Raw genomic sequence first — 25,585 nt, 5'->3', positions numbered from 1 at the left:
GGAGGGCAGAAGAGGGCATTGGATCCCCTGGAACTGGAGTTAAGGATGGTTGCCAGCTACCATGTGGATGCTGGGAACCAAACTTGGGTTCTCTATAAGAGCAACAAGTACCCTTAACCACTGAGCCAAATCTCTAGTGCCCCCAAAAGTTTTTTATTAATTAATTAATTAATTAATTAATTTTGTTTTTTTTTTTAAGATGGGGTTTCTCTGTGTAACAGCTCTGGCTGTGCTGGAACTCACAGATATCTGTCTGCTTCTGCCTCCTGAGAGCTGGGATTAAAGGTGTGCATCACCACCTGGCAAAAGAATTTTTTTTTTTTCTCCTGAGACAGGGTTTTCTCTGTGTAACAGTCCTAGTTGACCAGGAACTCACTCTGTAGACCAGATTTACCTCAAACTCACAGAGATCTGCCTGTCTCTGCCTCCTATGTGCTTGGATTAAAGGCATACAACACTACATCTAGCCCCCCAAAAGTAATTTTTAATGACAGACCTCAAACACACTTTCTAACTGTAACTGCTTACCAAACTATTAGCTGGTCAGTACTGGAGCCACCAGCCCCATGTGGTCACTGAAGAGAATTAAAATGAGTGCATTAAGAATTTATATTCTGGCCGGGCAGTGGTGGCACATGCCTTCAATCCCAGCACTTGGGAGGCAGAGCCAGGCAGATCTCTGTGAGTTCAAGGCCAGCCTGGTCTACAGAGAGAGATCCAGGACAGGCTCCAAAACTACACAGAGAAACCCTGTCTTGAAAAACCAAAAAAAAACCAAAAAACAAAAACAAAAACAAACCAAAAACCACCTCCCCCCCCACCCCCACCCCTGCCAAAAAAAAGAATTTATATTCTAGGTCTGGAGGATGAAAAAAGGTAGTTGCCACCAAGTCTGATGACTTGAATTTGACCCCTGAGACCTGTATGATGGAAGGAGGGAACTGACTCCTGCAAGCTGACCTCTGACCTCCACGTAAGTGCTGTGGCATGCACACACACTCCAACTGTGTAGAATTAAACAAATGTAATTTTAAAAATTAAAAAAAAAATTAGCTTCTCAGGGTTGGAAAGTTGGCTCAGGGGGTAGAGCGCTTGCGATACAAGATTGAGGACCTGAGTTCAGATCTCCAGAACTCATGGAAAAGTTGAGCATGGCGGCACCAGCACCTGCCATGCCAGCACTGGGACAGGGGAGACAGACACATGAGGGACCATGGGATTTGCTGGCTGCCAGCCCAGCTGTAGGTTCAGGGAAAAGCTATCTCAAGAGTATAAGGCAGAGGGAGAGAGAGAGTATGCGCACACCCCACACAAATTCAGCTTCTTGTACACACTTACCCCATTTCAGGTACAGATGGTGATAACCATGTCAGACTGTGTGCACCCCTGCCAAAAGCTCTGCTTGGCAGGGCTGAGGAGAGGACACAGAAGCCTTTACAGCTTACAGACACTGCCTGAAAACGCGGCTCCTCCTGGTACCAGGGAGTCACCCACGCAGATGAAGAATGTACGTGAGGAAGGGTTCAAGACAAGGAGCAAGGGGTGAGCTGTGAGTCCCAGGGCTGCTGCCAGTGTCTGGAGCGCTCCCCCAGCCCCGCTGCAGGCCTCCAAATCTCTCTGCTTCGCTAAGCCCTTCCAACAGGCTAAGTGTGCCAAAGCAGCTGGAGAGACTTCAAGGCATCGGCCTCCACCTCGGCTGTTTGATGATTTGTGGAAAGTTTCGTGCCAGAAGGTGATCTGAGGGGTTCCCTAATGAGACTGAACAGTGTGCAGCAAGCAGTGGCCATTTCTATTGCCAAGACAGAGCCAACTCCTGCTGACCAACACCCCAAGCAAGGCCAGAGAGCGGGGCTCGGGCCGCGCCCATCCCTTCCCATGTATAGCTTAATCCGTTTATCTCAGCTGTCTTCAGTCTACCCCAGAACACTTTGGTCACCAGCTCCCAGGAACAACACAGAAGGACTTTTCAAATTGTGGATCTGGACAGGTTAAGATAACCAGAGGATCCACATTTGGGGGTGATGAGAAAAGTCAGAGGAAAAAAATAAAATTATAGTCGGAGAAAGGTCTGCTAATCAAAGACCCCTTTGTTCTAAAGCACTACAGAACGATCACCAACTGTCACCTCTCTCGGTGAAGTCCCTCTTCCTCAAAACTCCATAGAAAGGTTCATCTTCTGTACTCTACATTAGCTATTTGACAGACAGGGAGAGGAAGAGAGACAGAGACCCAAACCCGTGTACCTCCCTTCCTTGCTCTTCTCAATCAATACTTTCATCTCAAACCCCCCCCCCCCCCCAAAGCAAGCAGTCACCGGGCGATTTCACCAATCAATAAGTTGCATTTCTAAGATTCCACAAGCAAAAGCTAACCACCCCCATATTTACCAAATGAATTCTTTTGCCAGGAATGTCCTCTAGGGACAGGCCATTCTGGCTTTAGGTCCCTGCTTCAGTTTTAAGGATTTTTTTTTTTTTAATTCTATGTTAGTGTATAGGTATACATGTGGATACACCTGCATGTGGATACAGGTTCCTGTGGAGGCACCAGCCCCCTGGGAGACAGAGTTTCAGGCAGTTAGGAGCCACCTGACGTAGGTGCTGGGATTTGAACTTCAGTCTCTTGGAAGAACAGAATGGTTTCTTAACTGCCAAGCCATCTCTCTAGCCCCTAGGTCCCCTGGTTTTAGAAATATCCTTTACTCCGGTTTACTTGGAATTGCTGAGGCAGAGCAAGGAAGTCCAGGAAGGCTTCAGATTTTGGGCCAGAGGCAAGAATACAGGAGTAAGGGCCTGGGATTTCCAGCTTAGCTTTGGTTGCTCTGTGGTTTCGATCCTGTTTGACTTGTGTACACTTGATTTCATTGACTGAGCAAATATTCTATTGCACAGGGCTGGTTCTCTTCTCACGACCACCGCAAGGCAAAGGTACTTGAAGTTCAGACAGAGTGTTTAATGAACCAAAGTCATGTGACCTTCATGGAGAGATGTGGGGACCAATCCCTAGGCGTCCTGAAACCAAGTTGGACATTCAGCTAACACCTGCCAGATGGTGTGCAAGAGAAAGCAGGGACGTGGGGAACAGTGAGATGAAGGGCCACCGCTGAAGAACAGGCTGAAGCAGAGCCACACCTAACTGCAGAATGCCACTTCCAGCACAAGCCACTGTCTCTTCTCACTAGTTTGCTTGCCTCTGTCACTCAGAAGCCTATGGCCTAGCGTAACTGAGGATGTTTCGGTTCCTCTGTTCTGCATGCCCCCAACCCCCAGAGTTGTAGGAAATCCCACATTAGGAGCTGAGAATATTCGCATTACCATCTTGACAAGTGCAATGCCTTCTTACTGTGCCAGACTTATTTGTTGTGTTAGATGGACTAGGAAGAGCCTCCAGCCTCATTCTGTGTCACACGCCCTCCCCAGTATGACTCCGAAGCTATTTCCCACCCTCATAAATGTGGGAAGGCCTGCACAAGAACCCAAGACATGATGCCCCTTTCAGAGGTTAAGTCTCAATGGGCCTTACACACCTCAACCTTTTATCCCAGAACTCATCTAAACACCATAAAAACAGCCGAGAAGTTGCTGGAAGAAGAAGGACCATGCAGAGATAACCATGGCCATTCCCCATGACACCAGATATACTCACAAGCCTGGGACACCTCAGTAGAAATATCTGGTCATCCTGCAAGCTGGTAGAAAATAGCTCATAGCTGTTATCTGAAAATATTACTTTTCAGGGTTGGGATGATAGGGAAAGTCACATGCGTTTCACCAAACTCAAGGCTGAGCAGCCTAGAGGAAACCTGGCACCCACAGGTCCCTCTGGAACTGCCTATTACCTAGGCTGTGAAGATGGTTTACAGGACGGAAACACACTTCTCTTGGAGGGATTGAGATGAAATGTCTTGGATTTGACTAAGGGATCAAAGGCGTCACAAGGCATGACATGGGTGAGAATCTTTGTCCTGGTGTACACATCTTGTGTGGACAAGTCACCTTGACCCCCGCGGCCCATTTCTGGTTTTGATGCTGAATCAGATGGACTTAACATGATACAGTTATCCTGGCTCCTAAGAGAAATGGTGTCTGATGCCAGCCTGCCTAACACATGACTGACAAGACAAAATAATGGCATCTTCAGTGCTCAGAATTCTTCAAAGCAGAGACTGGTTTCTCCCCTATAAGGCCTGACATGACCTGCTCTCTGCAAGCTGGGTTTTGCTAGATGAATGATGCCCCCTACAGGAAGTATGTGAAACTGAACCCAGTTTCTATCTAGAATTAGAAAAGGGCAGAAAAATAAATCCACATGTTAAAAGGTTCAAGTCACCACGTGTATCATCTCACCAAGTAGTCATGATTTCTTCTCTGGGGCAATGATCCTCTCTGAGGCCACAAGGATGGCTGCAGAGCAGGAACTCAACCAGTTCACAACCTATCTGAACATATGAGAGAAATCACCCCAAGTACACAATTAGAGCTGCAAAGTCAGAACGAATGTCACCAGGGCAATATCTGCACATTCTCCTTCTGTCTTTTATTTTTGAGGGACCAGAAACAAGTTCTAGAGCGTAAGTAGCACCATTGAGGATCAAGTGTGTTTGGGGGGTACATGGATATCTTTGCAGGAGATGGCTTTTAAGGGAAGGTTATAAACTATGGGCTATACCTGTAACATTATTCAAATGACAGAAGCATTTCCAGAATCTGCATCAGTCACAGGCTCCACCCTTTACCTGAGAAAACCAAGTCATAGGTTTACCAACATCATCAAGGCTGTCTGCTGAAACCTAACATACAGCATCCAGAACAGGGCTGATCTAGCCTGCCTGAACACGGTGGGGGTGGGGGTGGGGCAGCAAAGAACCCCCCCCCCAAAGATTCATCCAACTGGGAGAAGACAGATATCAAAGTCCTTTATTTTTTAATATGGAGCCAAAATTTGTTTCCCTGTAACTTTTTTCTTTTACTTTGTGTGTGTGTGTGTGTGTGTGTGTGTGTGTGTGTGTGTGTGCGCGCGCCAAGGACAAAATCAGGGTCTTGTGGATGCTAGGGGAGCACAATACCACTGAGATGCATTACCAGCTATCACTGTAACTTTTTAGTTTTATTTCCTATGGTTAGAGAGAAGAAAATGCTAGCCTATGGCACAGATCTTCATTTCAGCAGGGGACTGGGTATTGTTTGTTTGATTTTTCAATTAGCCCATGTCCTAAAACATCCTTAACTCCTAACCACTGTGCAAGAAAAATGAGTAAACAAAGTGACAGGACCCTGAAAACTCTGTGGGTCTTACCCTGATGAGGGCACTCAGTGCAGAAACACTCATTTGTTTGTGGCACCTAAGTTTTTGCAGAGGAGTAATTATCACGCTATTAATTTATTTATTTTTTAATCTGTCTCTTCCATGAGACCAAGAGTCCCATGAGGGCAGGGCCCAGAGTCCCTTTCTTCACTATTGAATATCAGTGACTAGGTCGATGCTTAATACAGAGGAGACCTTGGACAAATGACTGGATACATCCCAGGACATGAAGGGTGGGGTGAGCGCATGTGTTCACCAAGCACTGCTTTGCCTCATTTGGAATTAGTCACCCATTAAAAACAAATAAGTCTGGCATAACTTTCTTAGAGAAAAAAATCCACGAGTGCCTGCAAAGATCCCTTTCTTTAGGGTTAAACTGGATCCTTGAATCCAGCAGCTGCCTGCCCACCTAAGGCGAATGAGTGACAGCCTCAAGGGGAGGGGGAAGGGGAGGGGGACTAGCTCAGGCCCTCTGTCAGTTCCTTGCCACTCCTCCAGGCCACTAGGACTTTATTGAACACTTAGACTAAGAACTTAGACATTCTTAGGTCCACAGTCACTGTCTCAAGTGGAGGAGGGAAGGATGGAAGCCACGCCTGAATGGGAACATGCAGACCACGCGCAAATCTTCATCTTCTAATAGGGTGCCTTAGCTCAGTGGTTAAGAGCATTGGCTGCCCTTCCAGAGAACCCAGGCTTGACTGTTGGCACCCACAAGGCAGCTCACAACCTCCTGTAATTCAGTTCCAGGGGATCTGATACCCTGTTCTGGTCTCTGCAAGTACCAAGGAATAGAAGGGGTACACAGACATACATACAGAAAAATACACATGCAAGACAGTAAAATGATTTTTTTAAAAGTTAAAGTAAAAAGAACACTAGGTAGAGATGAGCTGTCATCACAAGACTCGGGCAGCAGAGGGCAGCAGAGGCCCAGCGTCTTGGGCTACTCAGTAGTCAGGACGGTTTGTGGGGTTTGTTTTTGTTTTTTCCCTCTGCCCAAGCTGAGTTACTACAAGCTGCAGACCTTGCAAGGCAGTTTTCATTCTAGGTAAATGCTATGATTCTCCCATCAAAGCAAAGGTAACGGGGCTCAGAACACAGAGGGACCTGCTTCATCTTAGGAGAATTGGGGGTTGCCGCTCTGATGCTGGAGCCTACGTTATCACCCACAAAGCTCAAAGGCTCTCCAGACTACAAAAGCACGCATAGCCACTGCTGAAGAATCCATCGGGAGCCCTGGGACCCCAGGTACATGTCCTCAGTGCAGACCGTTCTACAGCACAGCACTCACACAGCCATGACGTTCACAGACAGGCTTCCCACCGACGAGGCTACTGAGACCACTGCTTCCGAGACGGGTCTCCCTGCTGTGATCCCTCATCTACAGCATCTAGAAAGGCTGGATCCCTCCCACACCAGCTACACGTTCACGGTCTAAGGAAGCACAGTGGTGGGTCGAACTGCAGCTGGGAAATGGCATCTTGTCTGATAGGTTGGCTTCACGCCCAGGAAGTCCATCTTCAGCAGAGAAGGGTTCAAGTGCCTTCATGAGACGCTCATCATGAAGTGCCGGCTATGGCAGACCCAGAGGGTCACAGCTCAGTGGCCGCTCCTCGCTCTTGCACCTTGCATTGTGAAGACAGGCCTTGCATGCCCATGGAAAGGTTCGTTTCACTTACTCCAAAATGAATTTACCTTTAAATGTATTCTTTAGACGAATACTGTCAAATACATAACTTAGGAGAAAAATGTTAAGGAACATTTAAATAAATGGAATAAACCTAGCGTTGCAGATCAAACTGCGGTAAACCTGACTAAGAGAGCACCCAGAGGCCTAAATGCACTTCCCTTCTGATGAAGCTTTAAATTAAGTTGGATTCATGTACATGTGAAACTCTCTGCCTGTCAAATGGGAGGGGGGAAGCATTGGATTTATCAACTGCGGACTGGACACACAGCAGGCACTCATCTTGCATCCCCAACGCAGACTAACCAAATAGGTATTTTGTCTTCTTATATGACTCGGTCTCTCTTCATTTCTCCAGACTCATTCTTCCTGCTTCCCAAAGCCAGGATCATTGTCTTTTAGAGTGAGGGTATCCAGCAAGATCATAAGCTTGCATGCTGGTGTCGAAGTACATTCATATTGCCAGAAAGGCAAACCTGGCTATCTAGCCTTCCTGTCGCTGTGGGAAAGGGTTGGGTCCAGCATGGGCATTCATAGTGCCACACACCCAAGGGCTTTTCTGCGCTCTCTCCCCAAGGTTTTCCTGAGTTATACAGAAGATAGGGAAAATGGCCCTCAAAGACAGCCAGAGAGAACACACCAGACACGATTTCATTCCCCTTGATGTTCGGCTTTTGTTTAATCCTAGACATTAAAGACAAAAACTGGGATGTGAGGCTGTCATAGTTCTCCCCTGGGTCCGCTCTCATTGGCAGGAAGAGACTCCAAGCTCTTCAAGAGCCAAGAGGAGCACAGAGAACTGACGTGGGCAAGCAGTCACGCTCAGAGCACCTCCTGGCCCTGTCTGCCTTCTGCTAACATACCTACACCCCTTTGTAGATCCAGGGCAAGAAATGGATCAAAACTCACCCCCTTAGTTTCTATGAGATCAACTGGAACAAATGAAAACATTTTAAAATAAAATATAACAACAACCTGAAGACTTGTAAGATAAAAACCACAAAACCAAAGCAAGCTTTGAAGACCCTGGCAATCAGTAAGTCTAGCTATCTAAAGTGCTGCTCTGAGAATATATTTAAATATAGTTATGACAAATGGATATGAAATTTTTATGGGTCTCCATTTTTGAGCTCCTGCTGCATGCCAGGCTTGAGTTGGTGTGGGGGATGGAAGTCTCACTACCTAGCTCCTCCCCTATAACAATAAGTCATCAAATACATGCTAAGAGTTACAGGGCAATTCGAAACTGGCACTTCTTGTGATGTATAACTAAGAATAGGGGTTTTCCACCTTCACAGTCTTGGGGATTATAGGAACGTCAAATATAAACTTGGAAACCTGTATCAGAAGGGCGAAGTTTATAAAGTCCAGGCTCCGTGCTTGTATAGTCACCTTGAAGGCTGATAGACTGATAATCCATGATCACACCTTGAGAAACAGGCTCTCTTGACTCACACAGAATCTAGGGGTGTGTGTGTGTGTGTGTGTGTGTGTGTGTGTGTGTGTGTGTGTAAGACAGGAGACTAGGAAGGGGAGGGAGGGGAAGAAGAGAGGGTAATGGGATGTAGTGTGATGGGTAAAGTGGGGGAGGGGACCAAAAAGTGGAAACATGGTACAGGGAACCGCAGTGGGAGGGTTGAATAAAAATTAGTACATGGAGCTGGGGCAGTAGCTCAGCAGTTAAGAGAACTAACTGCTCTTCCAGAGGACCCAAGTTCTATTCCCCATGTCCACTCAGTGGCTTACAGCCATCTGTAATTCCAGTCCTAGGGGATCCACCTCCCTCTCCTGGCCTCCTTGGGTATTGCATACATGTAGTGTATGAGCATATATGCAGGCAGAAAATGCATACACACAAAATAAAAATAGATTTTTTAAAAGAATTAGCGCGCTGATGAATATATATGAAAAATGTCACAATGAAGCCCATTTCTTTCTTTTAAACAGTTTTTATTATTTTAATTAAGTGTATATGGGTGTCTGTGTGGGCACATGCACATGTGAGTATGGGTTTGTGTAAAGTCCAGAATGTGCTGGATCCCCTGGAGCTGGAGTTACAGGCAGTTGTGAACTGCCTGATGTGGGTGCTGGGAACCGAACTTGGATCCTCTAAAAGAGCAGTAGTGCTCTTAACCACTGAACCATCTCTCCAGTCCCCACCTGTTTTTAAAAATTTAGTCACCAAAAACTCAGAATAACTGTCACACACAAAAAGTATAAAACAAATCAGTGTTGAGTGAGCTCTACTTCCAAGAATGATTCATAGGGAGTAAATCACACTGAAAATGCATACTGAATAATTTGGTCCTATGGGAAGATTCCGTATTCTTACAACTCAGGCTATTTGCTATAATAACAAAAGAGCCATTTGAAAAATGACAAATCTGAGTAGTGACAAAGACTGTACTTTGGCCACTGTGTGTGGCTACATGTGTGCCACAGGCCACAGCTGCCTATCACTGACATTGTCTCTGCATTCAGTCTCATTATTTACTCTTTCTCCCTCACTCTGGTATTTACACACTGTTCTGGGGCTCCTAAACCAAAATGAATGAATGAATGAATGAATGAATGAATAAATAAATAAATAAAATAACAGTTGGGCTGAGGAGGTGCCTCAGTGGGTAAAAGTGTTCACTGTGCGAGCATGAGGACCTGAGCTTAGGTGACCCAAACCCAGGTAAAGCCAGATGCAGTAGCATGTGTCCACAATGCCAGCGTTCCCACAGTGAGAAGATAGGTAGAGACTGAAGAGTCGCTGGAAGCTTGTAGGCCAGCTAGTGAGGAACAACAGATCCTATCTCAAACAAGGGGGGAGGGGGAAGGACCCACACTTGAGGTTGTCCTCTGACCTCCAGATGCATGCTATGTTGTGTGCACATGTGTGCACCTGTGTGCACGCACTTGTACACACACACACACACACACAGATCATAAAAGGGTAACAGTAATCTAGAGTTTTGAATTTACCAAGGCTACCCTAGATCATGGACACGGTCACTGTGACAGCCACCCATGTGTACTCACTGGGCTCATGTGGACACTTTGCATGGACTACATCAGTGTGGACACTGTTTGGGAGTGGTGAGCCTCCAAATATATATATGGGGACTTTTCATCTACTCAATTAGACCCTGTCCATAATTTGAAACCAAAGGAAGCTATGGTGTGAAGTCAAGTCATAGTGAAGAAATCTCCTGTTAGCGCCATAGCCACCACTGGATGGCTACATGTTTACCGACAGTCTTGATCAATGGACCCAGTGCAACTCAGACATGACAAAGGGTACTATTAACAGGGAGTGCTCTGGGTCTCTGGTGCCAGGAAAGTGACACTCACAATGTTGACCAGCTCCAGCTATGCGAAGATGGCAGATGGACCCTTCCCTGAAATATCTACAATGAACAGAGAGGTGACTGGGGCACAGAGTTTGGGTTGGGCTAGGGGGAAAACAGGAACATCCATGCAGGAATGCTGTGTGTGTAACTCCCTGAGGACCAGGGTCCGCTGGTGCCTCCTCACTGACCATCAATCTAACTCTCTGAGAAGTGGGGGGACTTGCTGGTGGGAGAGGATCAAAGAAACCCATTGTGCTTCTGCACATGAACAGGACCTGGGGTGACCTTCTGGCTGTTCCCCATGGAAACTTGGTAAAGATGGAAAGCCACTGTGTTGCTAAGTGATACTGTTCATGGTGGAAATGACCTCTGACTATACAACCACATTTGGACCAGGAAGAACTATAACTAAAGTATGAGTACCTCTTGAGGACGTCACCACTTTGGGCTTCTCTGAGAACTGTGGCTGCTAATTGGGGTTCGTACTGCAGGAGCCTCAGAAGTAACACATACTGAGCTATTTCAAGAGATACAGCTCCAGTGGCTTTGACACAGTGACTTGTGAGCTTGTCCTCTTGGAGTCCTGGGCAGGGCTTGCACCCGGATGACTGGGAATGCGGTGCATGCTGCTGCAGAGCCCAGCCCTGCGGAGAAGCACCCAGGTGAGCTTGCTAGCTCCTGCAATGGCTGTCTGCAGCCTTCTGAGCACAGTGGCAGCAGTGTGGCTTGAGATGGTCTTTAAAGGTGAGCTGGAGTAGATGCCCTGGCGATGGCTACCTAGAGGCAGCATATTCTGAGTCACACTTCTGGGAAGTGGCCAGGCCATGAATTCAAGTTTAGTCATAGGTCTTCAAAGTACTTGGCTTTGTCTTTAGCTGAAGGCCAGAACCTTTTCTCCAGTCTGGCCTCAGGCAGGAGTGTGGCTTCTTAACTGGCTAGGCCTTTTCCTCTTCCAGGGCCCCATGAGGACTTTGAGTGTGGTAGCTTAATCCAGCCTGACAGCCTAACCTAGGCACATAGAGTTCCGTTCCCAGACAACAAATGCAACAGCAGACCCCTGGTCCATACCTGATGCTGGTCTTCTAAGACACCCCCATGATGGAAGGCAGCCCAAAGACCACAGTAATCCTACAGCTGCTTCCAGATGCAAGGGTCACAGTTTCAGAATGACCAACGAGGCCTACCCATCACTGTGGCAACTTCAGACAGGTCCACTACAGAACTTGAGTTTAATGTAAAAGTGAATCTACAAGATCTGTTCTTAGATCAATACCCCAACCAATACGAGGAAAAGTTTTTCAGAGCAACTCATTCCTTCCCAATGCTCCCATCCCAGCACTAGGGGAAGGCAATGCAGTACCACTTTTGACTCGCCCCAGAGCGGACTTGGTTACATCATCTTTGCCCTCACGACTCCAAGCACCTCTCTGTTAGGACACACATGGGCACTACTCCTCTCTATGTACCTCTGGAAAGCAGCATTTTAGCCCCTTAGTTCCCACAACCAGCCCGAGGCCAGTCCCATCCTAGTCTCCATTCATGGTCACAAACAAATGAAAGAGGTGCTACCATCTTCTGATTACTGGAGTCATTCCACCCACTCGGCTTGTGATGTCATGTCAGAATCCAGGTGCACAGCAGGACATGGGGGATTATTCTACAGTTCTGTCTTCTTCTAATCACTGACTCAAAGCTGTCACCGACCACAAAGCGACATGCTTACAGACAGTCTTGATCAACGGACCCAGGGCAACTCAGACATGACAAAATGCTAAAGATCGTCTGACTCCATCTCTTGGCAAGGAGGACAGGGCAAGGGGGTGATGCAGCTGACAAAAACCAGAGGAGACCCAGAGGGAAGCGCAATGGTCCTCATGTCCACAAGGCCCAAAGGCAAGGGCAGGCGAGCATCTCTCATCCTTCACGGTGCTTCGGTGATGAAGGACCTCATAGGTCGAGGAGAAACCCAAAGGAGTTTTTACTATGCCAAGCCACTGACAGTCACGATAATGGCAATGAAGAAGGCCAGATTTATCCAATGGCTTTATTAGCTCAGCACCTTAAAACAATTTGTCTTATTTCAAAATTCATGCCGCCCAGCGACCTCGCCCCTCCCTGCCTCTGTGACTGTGGCAAGTAGCCAACCTTTTTTTGTACATGTTAGTTACATCCTTTAAAAAGAGGGAATAAATGAGCTGTGACACAGGAGGAACTGAAAAGAAAATAGCTTTTTCTTATTGAGGTAAAACCCAAAACATTTCTGTGTGTGTGTGTGTGTGTGTGTGTGTGTGTGTGTGTGTGTGTGTGTGTGGAATTTATATGGCCATACTGTGAAAGTTCTGGAAGGGTATGTACAGTTTGGTTTATATTGGTGCTTGTTAAGAAATATAAAAGAGAACTTTAAAAATATGTGCTCTCGTACTATTTTGCAAACAGATGCGATTTTTGTATTCCAAGCACAAATTTGTGGATTTTTTAATTTTTATATTGTTTGATTTATGTGTATGTATGTCTGTATGTGGGTATGTGCATGTGATTACAAGAGCCCAGAGGCCATAAGAGAACACGAGATCCCCTGGAGCTGGAGTTACAGTTGGTTGTGTGCTGACCAACATGGATGCTGGGAATTGAACTTGGTTCCTCTACAAAAGCAGTGTGCGCTCCTAACTGTTGATCCATCTCCCCAGCCCCTCCAAGTACCATTTTACCACGCTGGCATGGTGAAGTAAAGAACAGGAGAAGTGGGGGCACGCAGCTCAGTGATACAACATTTGCCTAGCATGACAAGGCTCTGGGTTGGATCCCCAGTACCATAAAAGTGAGACAGACAGAGCAAAAAACCACACAGGCTAAACGAAAGCCCTTGATTTTGTGTGAGGCAGAAACCAGGGGCAGGATCGTATAGATGTGACTGCTCCATACATCCTGGGTAAGACCTTAGCAATGGTTAAGAAATCTGTAAGCCCCATAAAAAGAAAAATATCTCCCCTATTCTGACGGGGGGAAAACCGTAGCCATTAGTAAACTCTCAAAAAGTAATGGGGCTCCTTGACCCAAGTGTTCCTGGCTTGGGGAGTAGATAGGACGGGACTGAGTTCCCACGCAACATGAGGGCTGCCTGGGCTCCCAAGCCACTTCAGGGACGGAGGGGCAGCATGCTTGTGTCTCAGGAGGATGGAGTGCCATGGTCCAGGGTAAGCTCCAGACATTTCCACGCTATCACAGGAAATGCTTCTGAGAGCCCTGGCTTCGTGGTCTACCCTCTCCACTTGGTGGGTAGGTAGGCAGGGCTTGTCTTCCATTGAAGACTCATCTAATCTGCCTCAGTTTCTCGAACGTCTTGTAGGCTTATACAAAGGTGTGTTTTACTACCTGCTATGGAGGTCTTCCATGGGGCCACTCACCTGGTTTTTCTCCACCCTGAAAGCTCAGTAGCATAGATGGTCGCATACCATTACATCATCACAACCCAGAAGCAAGGCTGTCTGCTTCTCACGTGTAAGCCAAATGCTTCACTTTAGCTGACCCACATTCCTGACTCATTTTCCAAAAGTGAAAATGCCCATAATTCCTAATGCTCTTCGCATCATTTCTGATGGCTCCCAAAGCATGCCTCAAGAAACTTGCATTTCTCCAAAACCCTTCTACTGCACAGCATATACTCTATGAAAATTTAATCTCAAATTGCAAATGGTATCTTGTTTCTGATCTGTAGCCAAGTGTCTTATGGGCCATAGCCAAACAAATAACTTACTCTGGCTGGCTGTGAATATAACAATAGTTTCCCCACCGTATTAATGCAACTGATAACAACCTTCTTGCTAAACATGTATGTTTAAACCACAGCTCTTCATCTTCTTTGCAAGCTTGCCTTTGGCTCCACTCAAACTCACCCAAAGGAATCAGACGGGTCTACTAGAAAGAAAAACAAAGGAGGAATTCAAGAGAAAAAGACTCACCTTTTTCATGGTTACTTGCTGGTGGCGGTGGGGGTGGAGAGGTGATAGGTTTGGATTTGTCATAGTTGTTAAAGCTCTGGCTGCGTCGGTTGTTGGCAGCGGCTGACCCTCCCCGTGCTTTGGCCTCGCTGCCTGCAGCGGCCACCCTTGTGGTAGGACCTGGAAGTCTAAAATGCAAAGGCCAGAGAGTAATGCAGTCAGTCTTAGGTATGCAATAGTGTCCCAGGAAGAACTGCAACCATGCAGGAGATGAACAACAACAACAACAAACTCAGACACTGGGCCCGTGGACATTGCTAGTCAAAGGTGGGATATAGCAAACAAAATGACACCGGAGAAGTCCAATGGCAAAATGGGAACACAATTCCTCTGAGTAAAGAGGAAATTTGAAGGAAGATCCACTAAGAGTAAGTTTGCTGATGAAAAATATAAAACTCATCTTCTTTATCCTCTGAGATAGGTGTTCTTACTTCTCAATATGAGTGACCCACAACATCCCTGACTCTATCCGGCACGGAACATAACAGCTTAACCCATGTGCGCTGTGTTGGGAATAGCGTTTGCCATAATCCAGAGGTATGGGCGTTAAGGCAAGGATTCAGTTTACAGCGGAAAGAAAGTAAACGCTAACACTCCAACCCAACGCATCTGCAGTGCAAACCTGAGCCCTGGCTGTCAGTGCTTGGCTGGCTACGCTCTCCTTCCACACCTGACAACCTGCCCCTGTGGCATCCCTGTGAGGCTGAAGCTGGGCTTCTCTCTACAGTCAACACACAACGTCATAATTCTGTCTGTGAAAACAGCAGGATTCAGTTAGTCTAAAGACAAACGCACACTTTCCCCTTAAATAAAACCTCGTTTTGGGTGGTTCTGAAAGTAAAGCTGCCAGATTTCTTTGTAGTGTGTCTAAAGATGTCAAGGAGCATTCCCTAGAGAGGTAAGGGGGAAGACTCCCCAAGCCGGAAGTTTGGTCCAGGGACTGACTAAGCAGGCTGTTTCCAATAATTAAAGTTGAAAGATGAATACATGCTGACATATTTAGTTGTATCTTTCAGTTAAAACCCACTGAGCCATGTTTAAAAGCAACTGGAGCCTCGGTTGACCAGTGTTAGACCCAATGATAAGCCTGACTTTTCAACCCATAAAGCTTTCAGCCTTCTTTTTCCGTGCGATTCGGCGAGCACCAAAGAAGCCTGGAGTCTGGAAGCATTTAAGATGTAAGCAGCAAGCGCTTTAAACTTTTTCTTGTTGGCTCAGCAAGAAAGATGGTTGCAGAGCACAGGAGAACATGAGCTGGTGTGAGAGGACTGTAAAATTGATCCAGTTAAAAAGCTGGCCGGGTCCCCGCACTAGAAGCTAGGAGAAGTGGAGGGGGTTGCTGTTCCCCTAGCCAGCCAGTGGGTCTTAAGGCACTGCTTCCTACTGTCCTCAGTGAATTTGCCACCTCTGGCTTGGAGAAATTCACTCCCACAAAGACAGAACTGGTACAAATCCCCAGCAGTTCCAGCATCTGGGGTCAAGGCCGAATGTGTCAGCACAGCTAGTCAAGGAGATCCAGGAATGGAACCTTAGTGTGACTTGGACTTGCTTCCGACACAGTGTCCTGCAAATCCTCCATGTTAGGTGACACAGCCCTACATCCACTGGTAGAACAGGTACAAACAAGGGCTCTTGGCTGGAACTGATTTAAGCAGCCATGGCCTGCAGAAGTCTTTATCCCGACATATAGGGATGCCTGGAGGAGGATTATGGACTTGTTCCAAAATAATGTCACAGCAGAGGTATTCCACGGTGCAGGCTTCAGTAGGGGGTTATGAAGAGCAGGGAAGCACAAAGCATCGAGGAGGAAAAGATAAATCCTTTCAGAGTTGCTAGAGAGTCTCCACTGTGCTCACCCAAGACGACAGGAGATTTTTAGACAGCACAGAAGCAAGCCATCCAAGCACAGGATAGGTCGGCCATAATCCTGAGTCCTTCTGATTTTCTGGGAGGCAGTGTGGTATATGTACAGAAAGTAGGCATTCCCACCCACAGGACTCAGAGCCAGCCTCACATCTGATATTCATATTCCTCATCTCTAACTTTGGAATAACTACTCAATGGATAGCTGTACATTGGAAATGGGACTTGATACCTCTTCTGCTGTAATTACTAGGTGCCACTGAGTTCCCCTCCCATCCTCTCTGCTTCGCACAGATGCGTAAGGACATCCTCATAAAGGGAACACACTATTGCGTACACTAAAAAAGAATCAGACAAGGCAGGAAGTAGATGGGCTTAAAGGCTGAGAAGCGAGGAATACAAAAATCAGTATCTGAGATCAACATTTGCAAAGATGCAATACAGGCTTTGTCAAGTAGGGGTCTTTTTCTCATTCAAGAACATTCCAGAACAGAAACTATTTTGTCTGTGATGGAGAACTTGCACTTGGGAGACGTCTGGGTTCTTTGTGCCTCAATCTGTAGTGAAAAAGTCCTGGATTCCTCATGGTGGCCATGGCTCATTGTTCCTCTGATGTTGGAGATGACTGCTCCGAAGTTCATTCATCTCAAGATTTTATCATCTAAAACCTCTTTCACCCATCTGAAGATTTTAGCAAAATCCACCCCTGCTGGTTAGTTTTATGTCAACTTGACACAAGCTAAAGTCATTTGGGAGATGGGAACCTCAACAGGGAAAGTAACTCTATGAGGTTGGGCATTTTCTTAATTAAGTGATATTACTAATTAAGGATATGGGAGGGCCCAGACCATTTGTGTTGGGGCCACCTCTGGGCTGGTGGTCCTGGGTTCTATAAGAAAGCAGGCTGAGCAAGCCATGATAAATAAGCCAGTAAGCAGCACCCCTCCATGGTCTTTGCATCACTCCTGCTTCCAGGTTCCTGCCCTGTGTGAGTTCCTGTCCTGACTTCCTTCAATGACAAACAGTGATGTGGAAGTGTAAGCCAAATAGACCCTTTCCTCCCCAACTTGCTTTTGGTCATGGTGTTTCATCTACAACCATAGTAACACTAAGACACCACATCATGTACAAAGACGATGAATGAATGTGGTATGAGAAATAAGAACTCAGCCACAAGGAAACCAAGGCACCTCTTGGGATAGTGTGCTGATCTGCAACTGAATTAGTTCAGAATAAATTTTAGCAAGAGATTTCATGTTCAGGATTTCAAAATCAAAAGCAATCATGATGTCCCAAGGTAGCTGGGTGATCACGGGAGGCCACTCTACTGGCGGCAGGAGGCAGGACTAGTCTGCATAGCCTTCTCTGGATCTAAAGGAGCCAGCTGCCCCCAGCTGGCACCCAGGTGACATGTGTGTGGATGCAAAGTGCAGAGGCAATTCATAGAAAGGAAGCGATAACTTTCAAAGTCAGAGGGAGACCAAAAGGGAGACGCCAGAGTGAGACCCTGCTTTGGCATGTGGAAGGGGGAATGTGAGTAGAGGCTCAGAGGGGAAAGCATGCCACACGTGGTAAGAACTTGCAGTAAGTACAGAGGGGAAGCTGGGCATGGTGGCTCACGCCTGTAATTCTAGATACTCAGGAGGCTGAGACAGGAATAGAGTACGCTCAAGGTCAGCCACCTCAGTGAGATCTGAAAGGTCTAAGGGGCAGGCTCAGTGGTTGAACATCTGCCTCCACACAGTGCCTCAGACTGCCACCAAAGTAGAGCTAACCACAGTGGCTCCCACCTGGAGGCCCGCACCGGTCAGGCTGAGGCAGATACACTGACTCCACATCAGCCTGGGCTACAAAGCAAGGCCCTATCTCAAAAAACAAAGCACACTGAAAGAGGGTGGAGGACCGAGCTGGAATGTGCTGGTTCTTGAGGGACCGAGTAGAGGGAACCAGCCAGGGGAAGTGACCAGAGGAGGGAAGATCTTGTGGGTCACACTAGGAAGCTTGAGCTCTGTCTTATCCCTCAGGGTTGAAGCACTAATTAAAGGAGGCCGAGGGCAGAACTGGAGCTAAAAATAAGACTATGTCTAGTTTACCAGTGACACAGACCCATGGCCTCATGCAGGCTTGTAGCCTCTGGCTAAGCATTCTGCAGTTCATGACTGTTAACATCCTTGTGTATCAGGGGAACTTGGATCAAGCCCAGCCTGGAAGCATGTGCTGTCAGTCACATCAGAGTCCTGCCTTGCTGAAGAGCTGGGTCTGACCAGTAGGAACAGCTGCGGGTGGGATGGCAGATGCTGCCCACCACACAGCCTCACTGATGCAAGGCAGCGGGAGGCAGGCGGGCAGATCGGCCGGTGCCATTCACCACGGCGTCAAGAGTTGCCGGCGGCTCTATAAGTAGAACTTCAGTTCTGATGGTCATTTCTTATCCCGCTTCACATTCATAGAAGGTACTGGTGGGTTTTCCCAGACACACATGGGAAGTGCTGTGAGCAGGTGGGACATAGGTCTGCTGCTGTGAGAGCGGCGGTCAATTTCTCCAGAGTGTGTGGAACCAAGCAGGGGACTGAACTTATTCCTGGCCTGGAACCTACAACCGAGTCCCCGTGCCTCCTCTCCACGTGCTGTACGTGCTGATGGGAAGAGGGCAGTTCTTCTCTCCCAAACCACTTCAAAGGCTAGAAGCAGAGGGGTGCCCCTCCCAGGAAATATGGCAGCTTGTGTGCACATGCTGGGGGTGAGGAGCCCACGATAGGAGATGCTTTCCTGCCAGACAAGATGATTAAATGCTAAATCTCTCATTTCCACAGCATCTGCTTTTCAGCAGCTCGGCAGAGAACTGACTATCCCGCTAATTTGATTCCATTCTCCAAGACGGCCATGCAGGGATCCACTTGGCCTGGCTGCCTTACCTTGCTCAACCCAGAAGACCAACATCATCGATGTATCTGCAACTCACTGCACACCAATGATATCCCAAAACTGTAAAAGCCTTTCATAAAATCCTCAGAACACAACACGCTCCTAGAGGTGAAATCGTTTCCCCAGGTAATGCTAAGTGGTGACTATACCTTTGTGTCACTGGGCTTTCCTGCCTCTATTAGGCAGAACATGGTAAACGCCTGTGACTCTACCAGAGACGCCAGGGAGCGACGGCACAGGAATGCATGAGGCCCACATTCAAGGGTGAGGCTTCTCATGCTTCTAAACATCTCTGTTGCCCATCAAGATACCTGGTTCTGGCAGGAATCCCAACAGCGTTTACACTTTCAACAAGGGACCTGTCTCCAGAGTTCTGGGGAGGAGAGAAGGGTGGGGGTGTCTCTTCTGTCAACCAGAGTTTACTGCTGTCCTCAATGGTGCTTAATTAGCCTCAGTCTTGATAATGAGGCTCAGGGGTGGGATCTTGGAAAGGGGAGTCCAGGAGCACGGCCTCAGCAGAGACAAATGCACTCAAAACACTCTTAACATGGGATGTGACGACTCTAAGGGAAGCCAGGCCTGGGCTGAGCGTGAAGCTGGGAGCTCTGTTCGCAGTACAGGTTCGGACCTGGGTAGCTGCCCCCTTGTCTTCAGCTCTCCCTCTCTCTCCACTGCCTCCTTCCAGCATCTGGGCCACTGTGGGACAGGCATGTGCTTCTAATCACACAGCTTCCCAGCCAGCTCCTGTCCCCTCTTATCTCTGGGGGCAGAGCGCTTGGCTTCCTAGGAACAGTCACAGTTCCTCCAGGCTGCCCTTTCCTCTCACATGAATATACGTTCCCATGACGTTCAGATTCAGCACGATCAGCCTGCTGGAACAAGGGCATCTCCTGCTGCAGCCTCCTCTTCTTCATCAGGGGAAGCCATCTCTTCCGGGTAGCATGCATCTGCGCATGCTGTGCACCGAAGCATGGTCCCATGCAGTTTCTCCCTCGCCGGTCCAGCTGCTCCCAGGTTGAGTCTCGCCCCACACAAGATTCTCAGAAAAAGAAACTGATTATAAAAGTTTCCTAGAACCTAGCAGAGGAGACAGCGGGCAGCTGGTCACAGATGTGGACCTGGATGAAATGAAGGGCCAGCTTTCTTTCTCCTTCAGGAGACAGGTCCTTGGGAAATAAACACAGCACCGGTCATCACAGGGCAGATTCAACCCCAGTGCGGCTTCCCTCAGGGGTCACAGGGGCAGTGTGAAGGGCAAGGCTGAGGCAGCGGCTGAAGCAGGAAGGTTTGACAGAGAAGTGTCAACAACCTCACCACAGCAGAATGAAGAGGAAGAGAGTGGCATGGCCTACGGGTTTACTCTGGGGGGGTGGGGACAGACAACCTGGGCTCTCTTCCGTCTTCTGTGTGGCCTGGGAGCAAATGATCACACTTGCGAAGTTTCAGTTTCCAGGACTGTAAAATGGGGCTATTAACATGACCTACCTCATTACCTTTCAGAGGCTGGACGGATTAAGTAAGCCTGTAGATGTTACAGTATACCTGGTTTTCCTCCATCCAAGCATGCATGCATCACAGGGTTCAGGACAGGATGCCTGCAGACTAGTTGGTTGGTTTTAGTTTGTTTGTTTCTGTTTTCCAAGAAATTGAGGCAACTTCCCCATGGTGGGCAGGAGAATCCAGAAACAAAGACAGGACATGACAGCCTTCTGTTGTGAAGTCACACTTCAGATCTTAGTTCACAGGAAACTACCCCCCAATTAGTAATTGAGCACCAATGACCACAGCCAAAGCACAGCACACAGAAAGGAGATACGGATTAGCGCCAGGATGCAGCAGGGAGCAAATGCATTCATGTAACATTGCTATATAACTACCTGGAAAGTCACCTCCGCCTGTGAACGGGACTCTGGTACTGAGGTGAAATCAATACAGCGAGAAACATCCAGTTGGAGCCAGTCACTTACATACATACAAGCCTCTCTCACACACATAAACACACTCCCATCTAAGACCACTTTTGGAACTCCCCAAGCTGAATCATTAGCCAAAGCATGTTTGGGTTTGGGTAACTGGAGACACAGAGCAAGGATGGGAATCAAAAGGGAACTCAGCCAGCGAGGAGGAGACAGGAAGAGAGGGCTGGGTTTAAACCATGCTTTGTAAGACACAGAGGACTGCTAACCTAGAGATCTTTTTCTGACCCAGAGCGAAGCGGATGATTTTGCTTTGAGATGAGTCCTTGGATGAGGCACTGCAGGGTAGGAAGGAAAAGGTGGAACAGATGAGTGAGGAGAGAAGACACGTTAGGCACGCAAGAGGAAGGTGCCTGGGCTGGTCCTCTGTATATTTTCTTACTAAACTCTAGGCCTAACTTCAATGGCTCTATACATTCACAATGTGAAGAAATTACAACTAAGATTATCTGAAACCTGGACTTGTAATCTCAGCAACTCAGGAGGCTGAGGCAGGAGGATGGACGGTATCTCTGTTCCTTTTCTATTGCTCTAAAGAGACACCGTGACCAAGGCAACTGATGGAAGAGTTTATTGGGTCCCCAGTTTCAGAGGCTAAGTCCATGACCCTCAACAATGGCACAAACTACCACAGGTGGCATGTTCAAGAGCTGCCTGGGCTACAGAAAGAGTTCAAGGCACGCCTTGGCAACTTAGTGAGACCTTGTTTTAAAATAAGTTAAAAAGAAAGCTGGGGCTACGGCTCAGTAATTGAGCACTTGCCTACTATGTGCAAGGCCCTAGGTTTACTTTATTTTATTTTATTTTTTGGTTTTTCGAGACAGGGTTTCTCTGTAGTTTTGGTGCCTGTCCTGGATCTCGCTCTATAGACCAGGCTGGCCTCAAACTCACAGAGATCCGCCTGGCTCTGCCTCCCGAGTGCTGGGATTAAAGATGTGCACCACAGCTGCCCGGCTAGGGCCGTAGGTTTAATTCCCATGACTGTAAAATAAAAGATTTGTCTCAGGACTTTGATGTTGTGTCCCTCCCTCCATACCATAATAAATACCTTTTCTGCCTTCACTCAGCTACACACTTTCTTTATACGTGGTGTTTGAGTTGGTTTTCTGTGACAAGGTCTCACAGTGAAGCCGAGGCTGTTCTGAGAATCACTCTCACTAGATATTTTGGGCTGGCCTAGAATTTGTGGCAATCCTCCTGTCTCAGCTCCTCCTTCCTGTCTTTGCACCTCTTTAAAGCAGTGCAATGCTTGGAGTATGAAGTATTTATAATATATAAAGCAATCCTTTCTATAGCACTGATGTATTTGTTTGGCAAGTTTGTTCATGGGGTGTAATAAAGGATAATGCCCCATTAGTGTGTACATACAAAGACTCTCCCACTCCCGCCCAAGACAGGGTTTCTCTTGGTCAGATTCAATCAAGAACAATTTACAGTTATTTTGTGCTGTTTATCTTTCTTATGTCTTTTTAGATGAAAGTTAGGGTACTAGGGATGGCAAACACTCTACCACAGAGCTGTCTCCTAGCCTGAAACAGTGATCATTCTGACATTCATTTTTCCTGTGCTAAGTTTCTTACCTGTAGTAAGAAACACTGCTCTTGGGAAGTGGTGGGTGAGATGAGAAGGGTGAGAAAAAAGAAATCAAGCAACTTTTGAATGTTTCCTAAATCACAGACTATGGATTGTATTCAAGGTAGACACAAATGGAAAGCAATGCGAGACTTAGAAACTGTGTTCCTTCCTGAGACTCTCTACTGTAGGCAACCTCATGTTGTGAACTATGGATCAAGTGCCCAGCCATGATGCAGACTGTGAAGTGACAAGGCAGTCCATGACTGCTCTGACATCCTCATGCCAGTGTCTCAGATGTCTTTGATGTCCTTGAGTAATATTGGTGAGCTTCCTAGAAAGCTGCCAGATTTTGGTGTTTGCTATCCCTGGACCTATTCAACCTAGAAGTCTTCTTAATGAGCATGTCTGCATCTTGAAGAGTTCTAACAAAACATCAGAGCAGATCTGGCATCTCGCTAGGGGGCTCGCACCAGTACCTGACACTAATAACCAAGGGTCCAAATGGTTAGATAGAATGCGGGGCTAGTAACCCAGTGCAAGCCAGCTGGTGATGTAATTTTATCATCCTTAGGTTAATGGCTAGCGTGTTAGTATGGGATATCCTATGTCTAGACCTTGGCCAGATCCCTTTGAAAGTAAAAGTGGAAAGCAACATAGCACAACAGAGGAGATCATCCACGTGCAGAAGTAATCGAGCCTGGTGGGACAGAGGAGTGAATGAGGATGACCTAGTCCATGCCACCACTGTGTAGGGATAGAAAGCAGTTACATTATAATGGCAAGAGCCCTTCTGCAGTTGGACTAAATGAAATGTGCTTGATTTGGCTTGACAGTGGCTCTTCTTGAGGTAACGTGTTCATTAGCAGCAGGTTGCTCTTCTTACAACCTACAGATCTGGCTTTATTGTTTGGGATTTCTCTTCTTCCTCCACTCTAGATAGTGGATCTGTTTGTAGGCCCCTTGGCTCAACATCCAATAAACGCTTCAGGGTCTCTCTCCATCTGCTTCAGACCATCTTGATCCAAGTCACTCACGTCGCCTAGACTGCAAAGTCCTTCATTTTACTCTTGCTCCCTCAAAAGCTTATTCACCAAAGAGACTTCTTTAAAAGTGTAAATCCAATTAAACCCTGAGCCTCCTGGAGCTTCCTGGCACCTTAGAACAGAGTCCACACTCACTTTATTCAGGCTGACTTGGGTGCCACATCACCACACAATCGTCCCCCACGAGGAAGGTAGCAGTTGCTGTCTTTGCTCGCAGGCAACCTTCCAGTTCTGAATCTCCTCATTCTATCATGTCAAGCTTCTCCTACCACAGAGCCTCCACATTAGCTGCTCTGGCCACCAAGATCTCTGCAGTGGAGGTTTGCACAGTTAGTTTTTTTACATTCATCCTTCTCCACGAGGTGCCGTGTCCTCAAAAAAAGGGCCTCTCCATCAACCCAACCTGAACTAGCAGCCCTGAATCCCATCATCTGCAGACACACTGCCTCTCCCATCTTCCTCCACGTTCTTAGGCTTGGTGGGCAGCCTCCTCCAGCAACACGCAGAGAGCAGGCACCGGGGCTACCATTCATCTCTGACTCCCAGAGGACTAACAGTACCCAGCACATAGAAGGTTTTGCTCTGCGTAGATAAAGGAATGCACACTGGCAGATTCAAGGTTCTGAGTCGACACACAACAACAACCACAACAACTTAACCATGACGCTCTCTCCACTTCCCCCACAGAACCTTTTCCCTGCACTATAATTCTAGTGAGCATCTCAAGGAATGAGCTTGTGCAGAAGGCAGTGTGGGAAATGACGTACTCATCAGACAAATCATCCAGGGCCACTAGGGAGTCTCCAGCCAGGGGACAGTTCCCAGTCAGGCATCCCTCCAAGGAAAGAACACAGTGCCTGACTGCTCAGCTGTCTCGCTCTCTCATTGCTAGTCCATGCGACTCTCCTATTTCACAAATTTCCATAACGCCAGTTGGATAATTAGATAATTAATTAGGGGGCCTCATTTACATTAGACCCATAACTCCTGGCTATAACCCCTGCCAGTCGGGAAACTGTACTTTTCCTGGGGAAACATAGCTGTGACTCCAAGGGAGTAGGGGTCAAGCAGCTCTGGGCTTGGTTTGTAGCTAGCAGGTGTTAAAAGCTCCAAAGAGTTCAAGAAGTCTTCTGTATAAACTGGTGCTTTGGGACATACAGTTTTTCAGCTCACATTCAATGAAAACAAGCAACCCGTCAGATCAGTGGTATTGGGTTTTACAGCTGAAAATTGGTGGCGTAAAAGAAAACAGTTGGAGTGGGCATTTCTGCAGGACTTTCTCCTAAGTCAAAAGCTTCCCAGTTCCTAACCCATCAGTCTTTTTTTTCTACCACTAAAGCAAATGACGGATGGGTGATCTTTTACAGAATGGCTTAGGGATTTGCATACCTATCCCACTGAAGCACAAAAGATAACTACTCTCAATTCCACTTTGCATCCTTCTGTGGCCAGTGTGAGTGGCAGGCATGGGTCCCTCTGGAAACTGGCTCCTATCCTGCAGGGCAGGGGATGTTCCTGCTCAGCATGACTCTCCTCCATGAAGCTCAAGGCACATGGCTCCCACTGTCTAAGTTCAACAGAATCCAGACACATCTGTGGTCATTGTTCCCAATAGTATACTGCTTGTCCCCACCCCCCACCCCAGGAAGGCAGCTGACTCTTCCCTTATTGCCACTTGCCAACTTTTCTTAGGCACTGCCTCTCCTCCTGTGGCAAAGGAGGTCATGTGTTAGCACAGAACTTTTGCATTCACTGAGTGAAATGACCTTTGCATCTGACTCTGAACACTTGGCTTGTAGGTCAACACCGAGGGGATGTGAAGTCTGTGTTTGCAGTGATTTAGGTAACAGGAGTAAGTGTGTGTGTGTGTGTA

General features: G+C 47.3%; 1 protein-coding gene across 1 annotated transcript in view; it reads right to left on the bottom strand.

Moving 5' to 3' along the window:
- The window catches only part of Nav2 (neuron navigator 2), a 371,946-nt gene that overhangs the window by 181,685 nt on the left and 164,676 nt on the right, over positions 1-25,585 (bottom strand). Inside the window, exon 6 of the mRNA XM_059274283.1 lies at positions 14,292-14,458. Coding sequence (XP_059130266.1) covers positions 14,292-14,458 — 167 coding nt within the window. The remainder of the gene's footprint in view (positions 1-14,291; positions 14,459-25,585) is intronic.

Source organism: Peromyscus eremicus, chromosome 1 (assembly GCF_949786415.1).
Source record: "Peromyscus eremicus chromosome 1, PerEre_H2_v1, whole genome shotgun sequence".
Classification (NCBI taxonomy): domain Eukaryota; kingdom Metazoa; phylum Chordata; class Mammalia; order Rodentia; family Cricetidae; genus Peromyscus; species Peromyscus eremicus.
The sequence above is the reverse complement of the archived record's forward strand: the minus strand, read 5'-3'. Positions and strand labels throughout refer to the sequence as shown.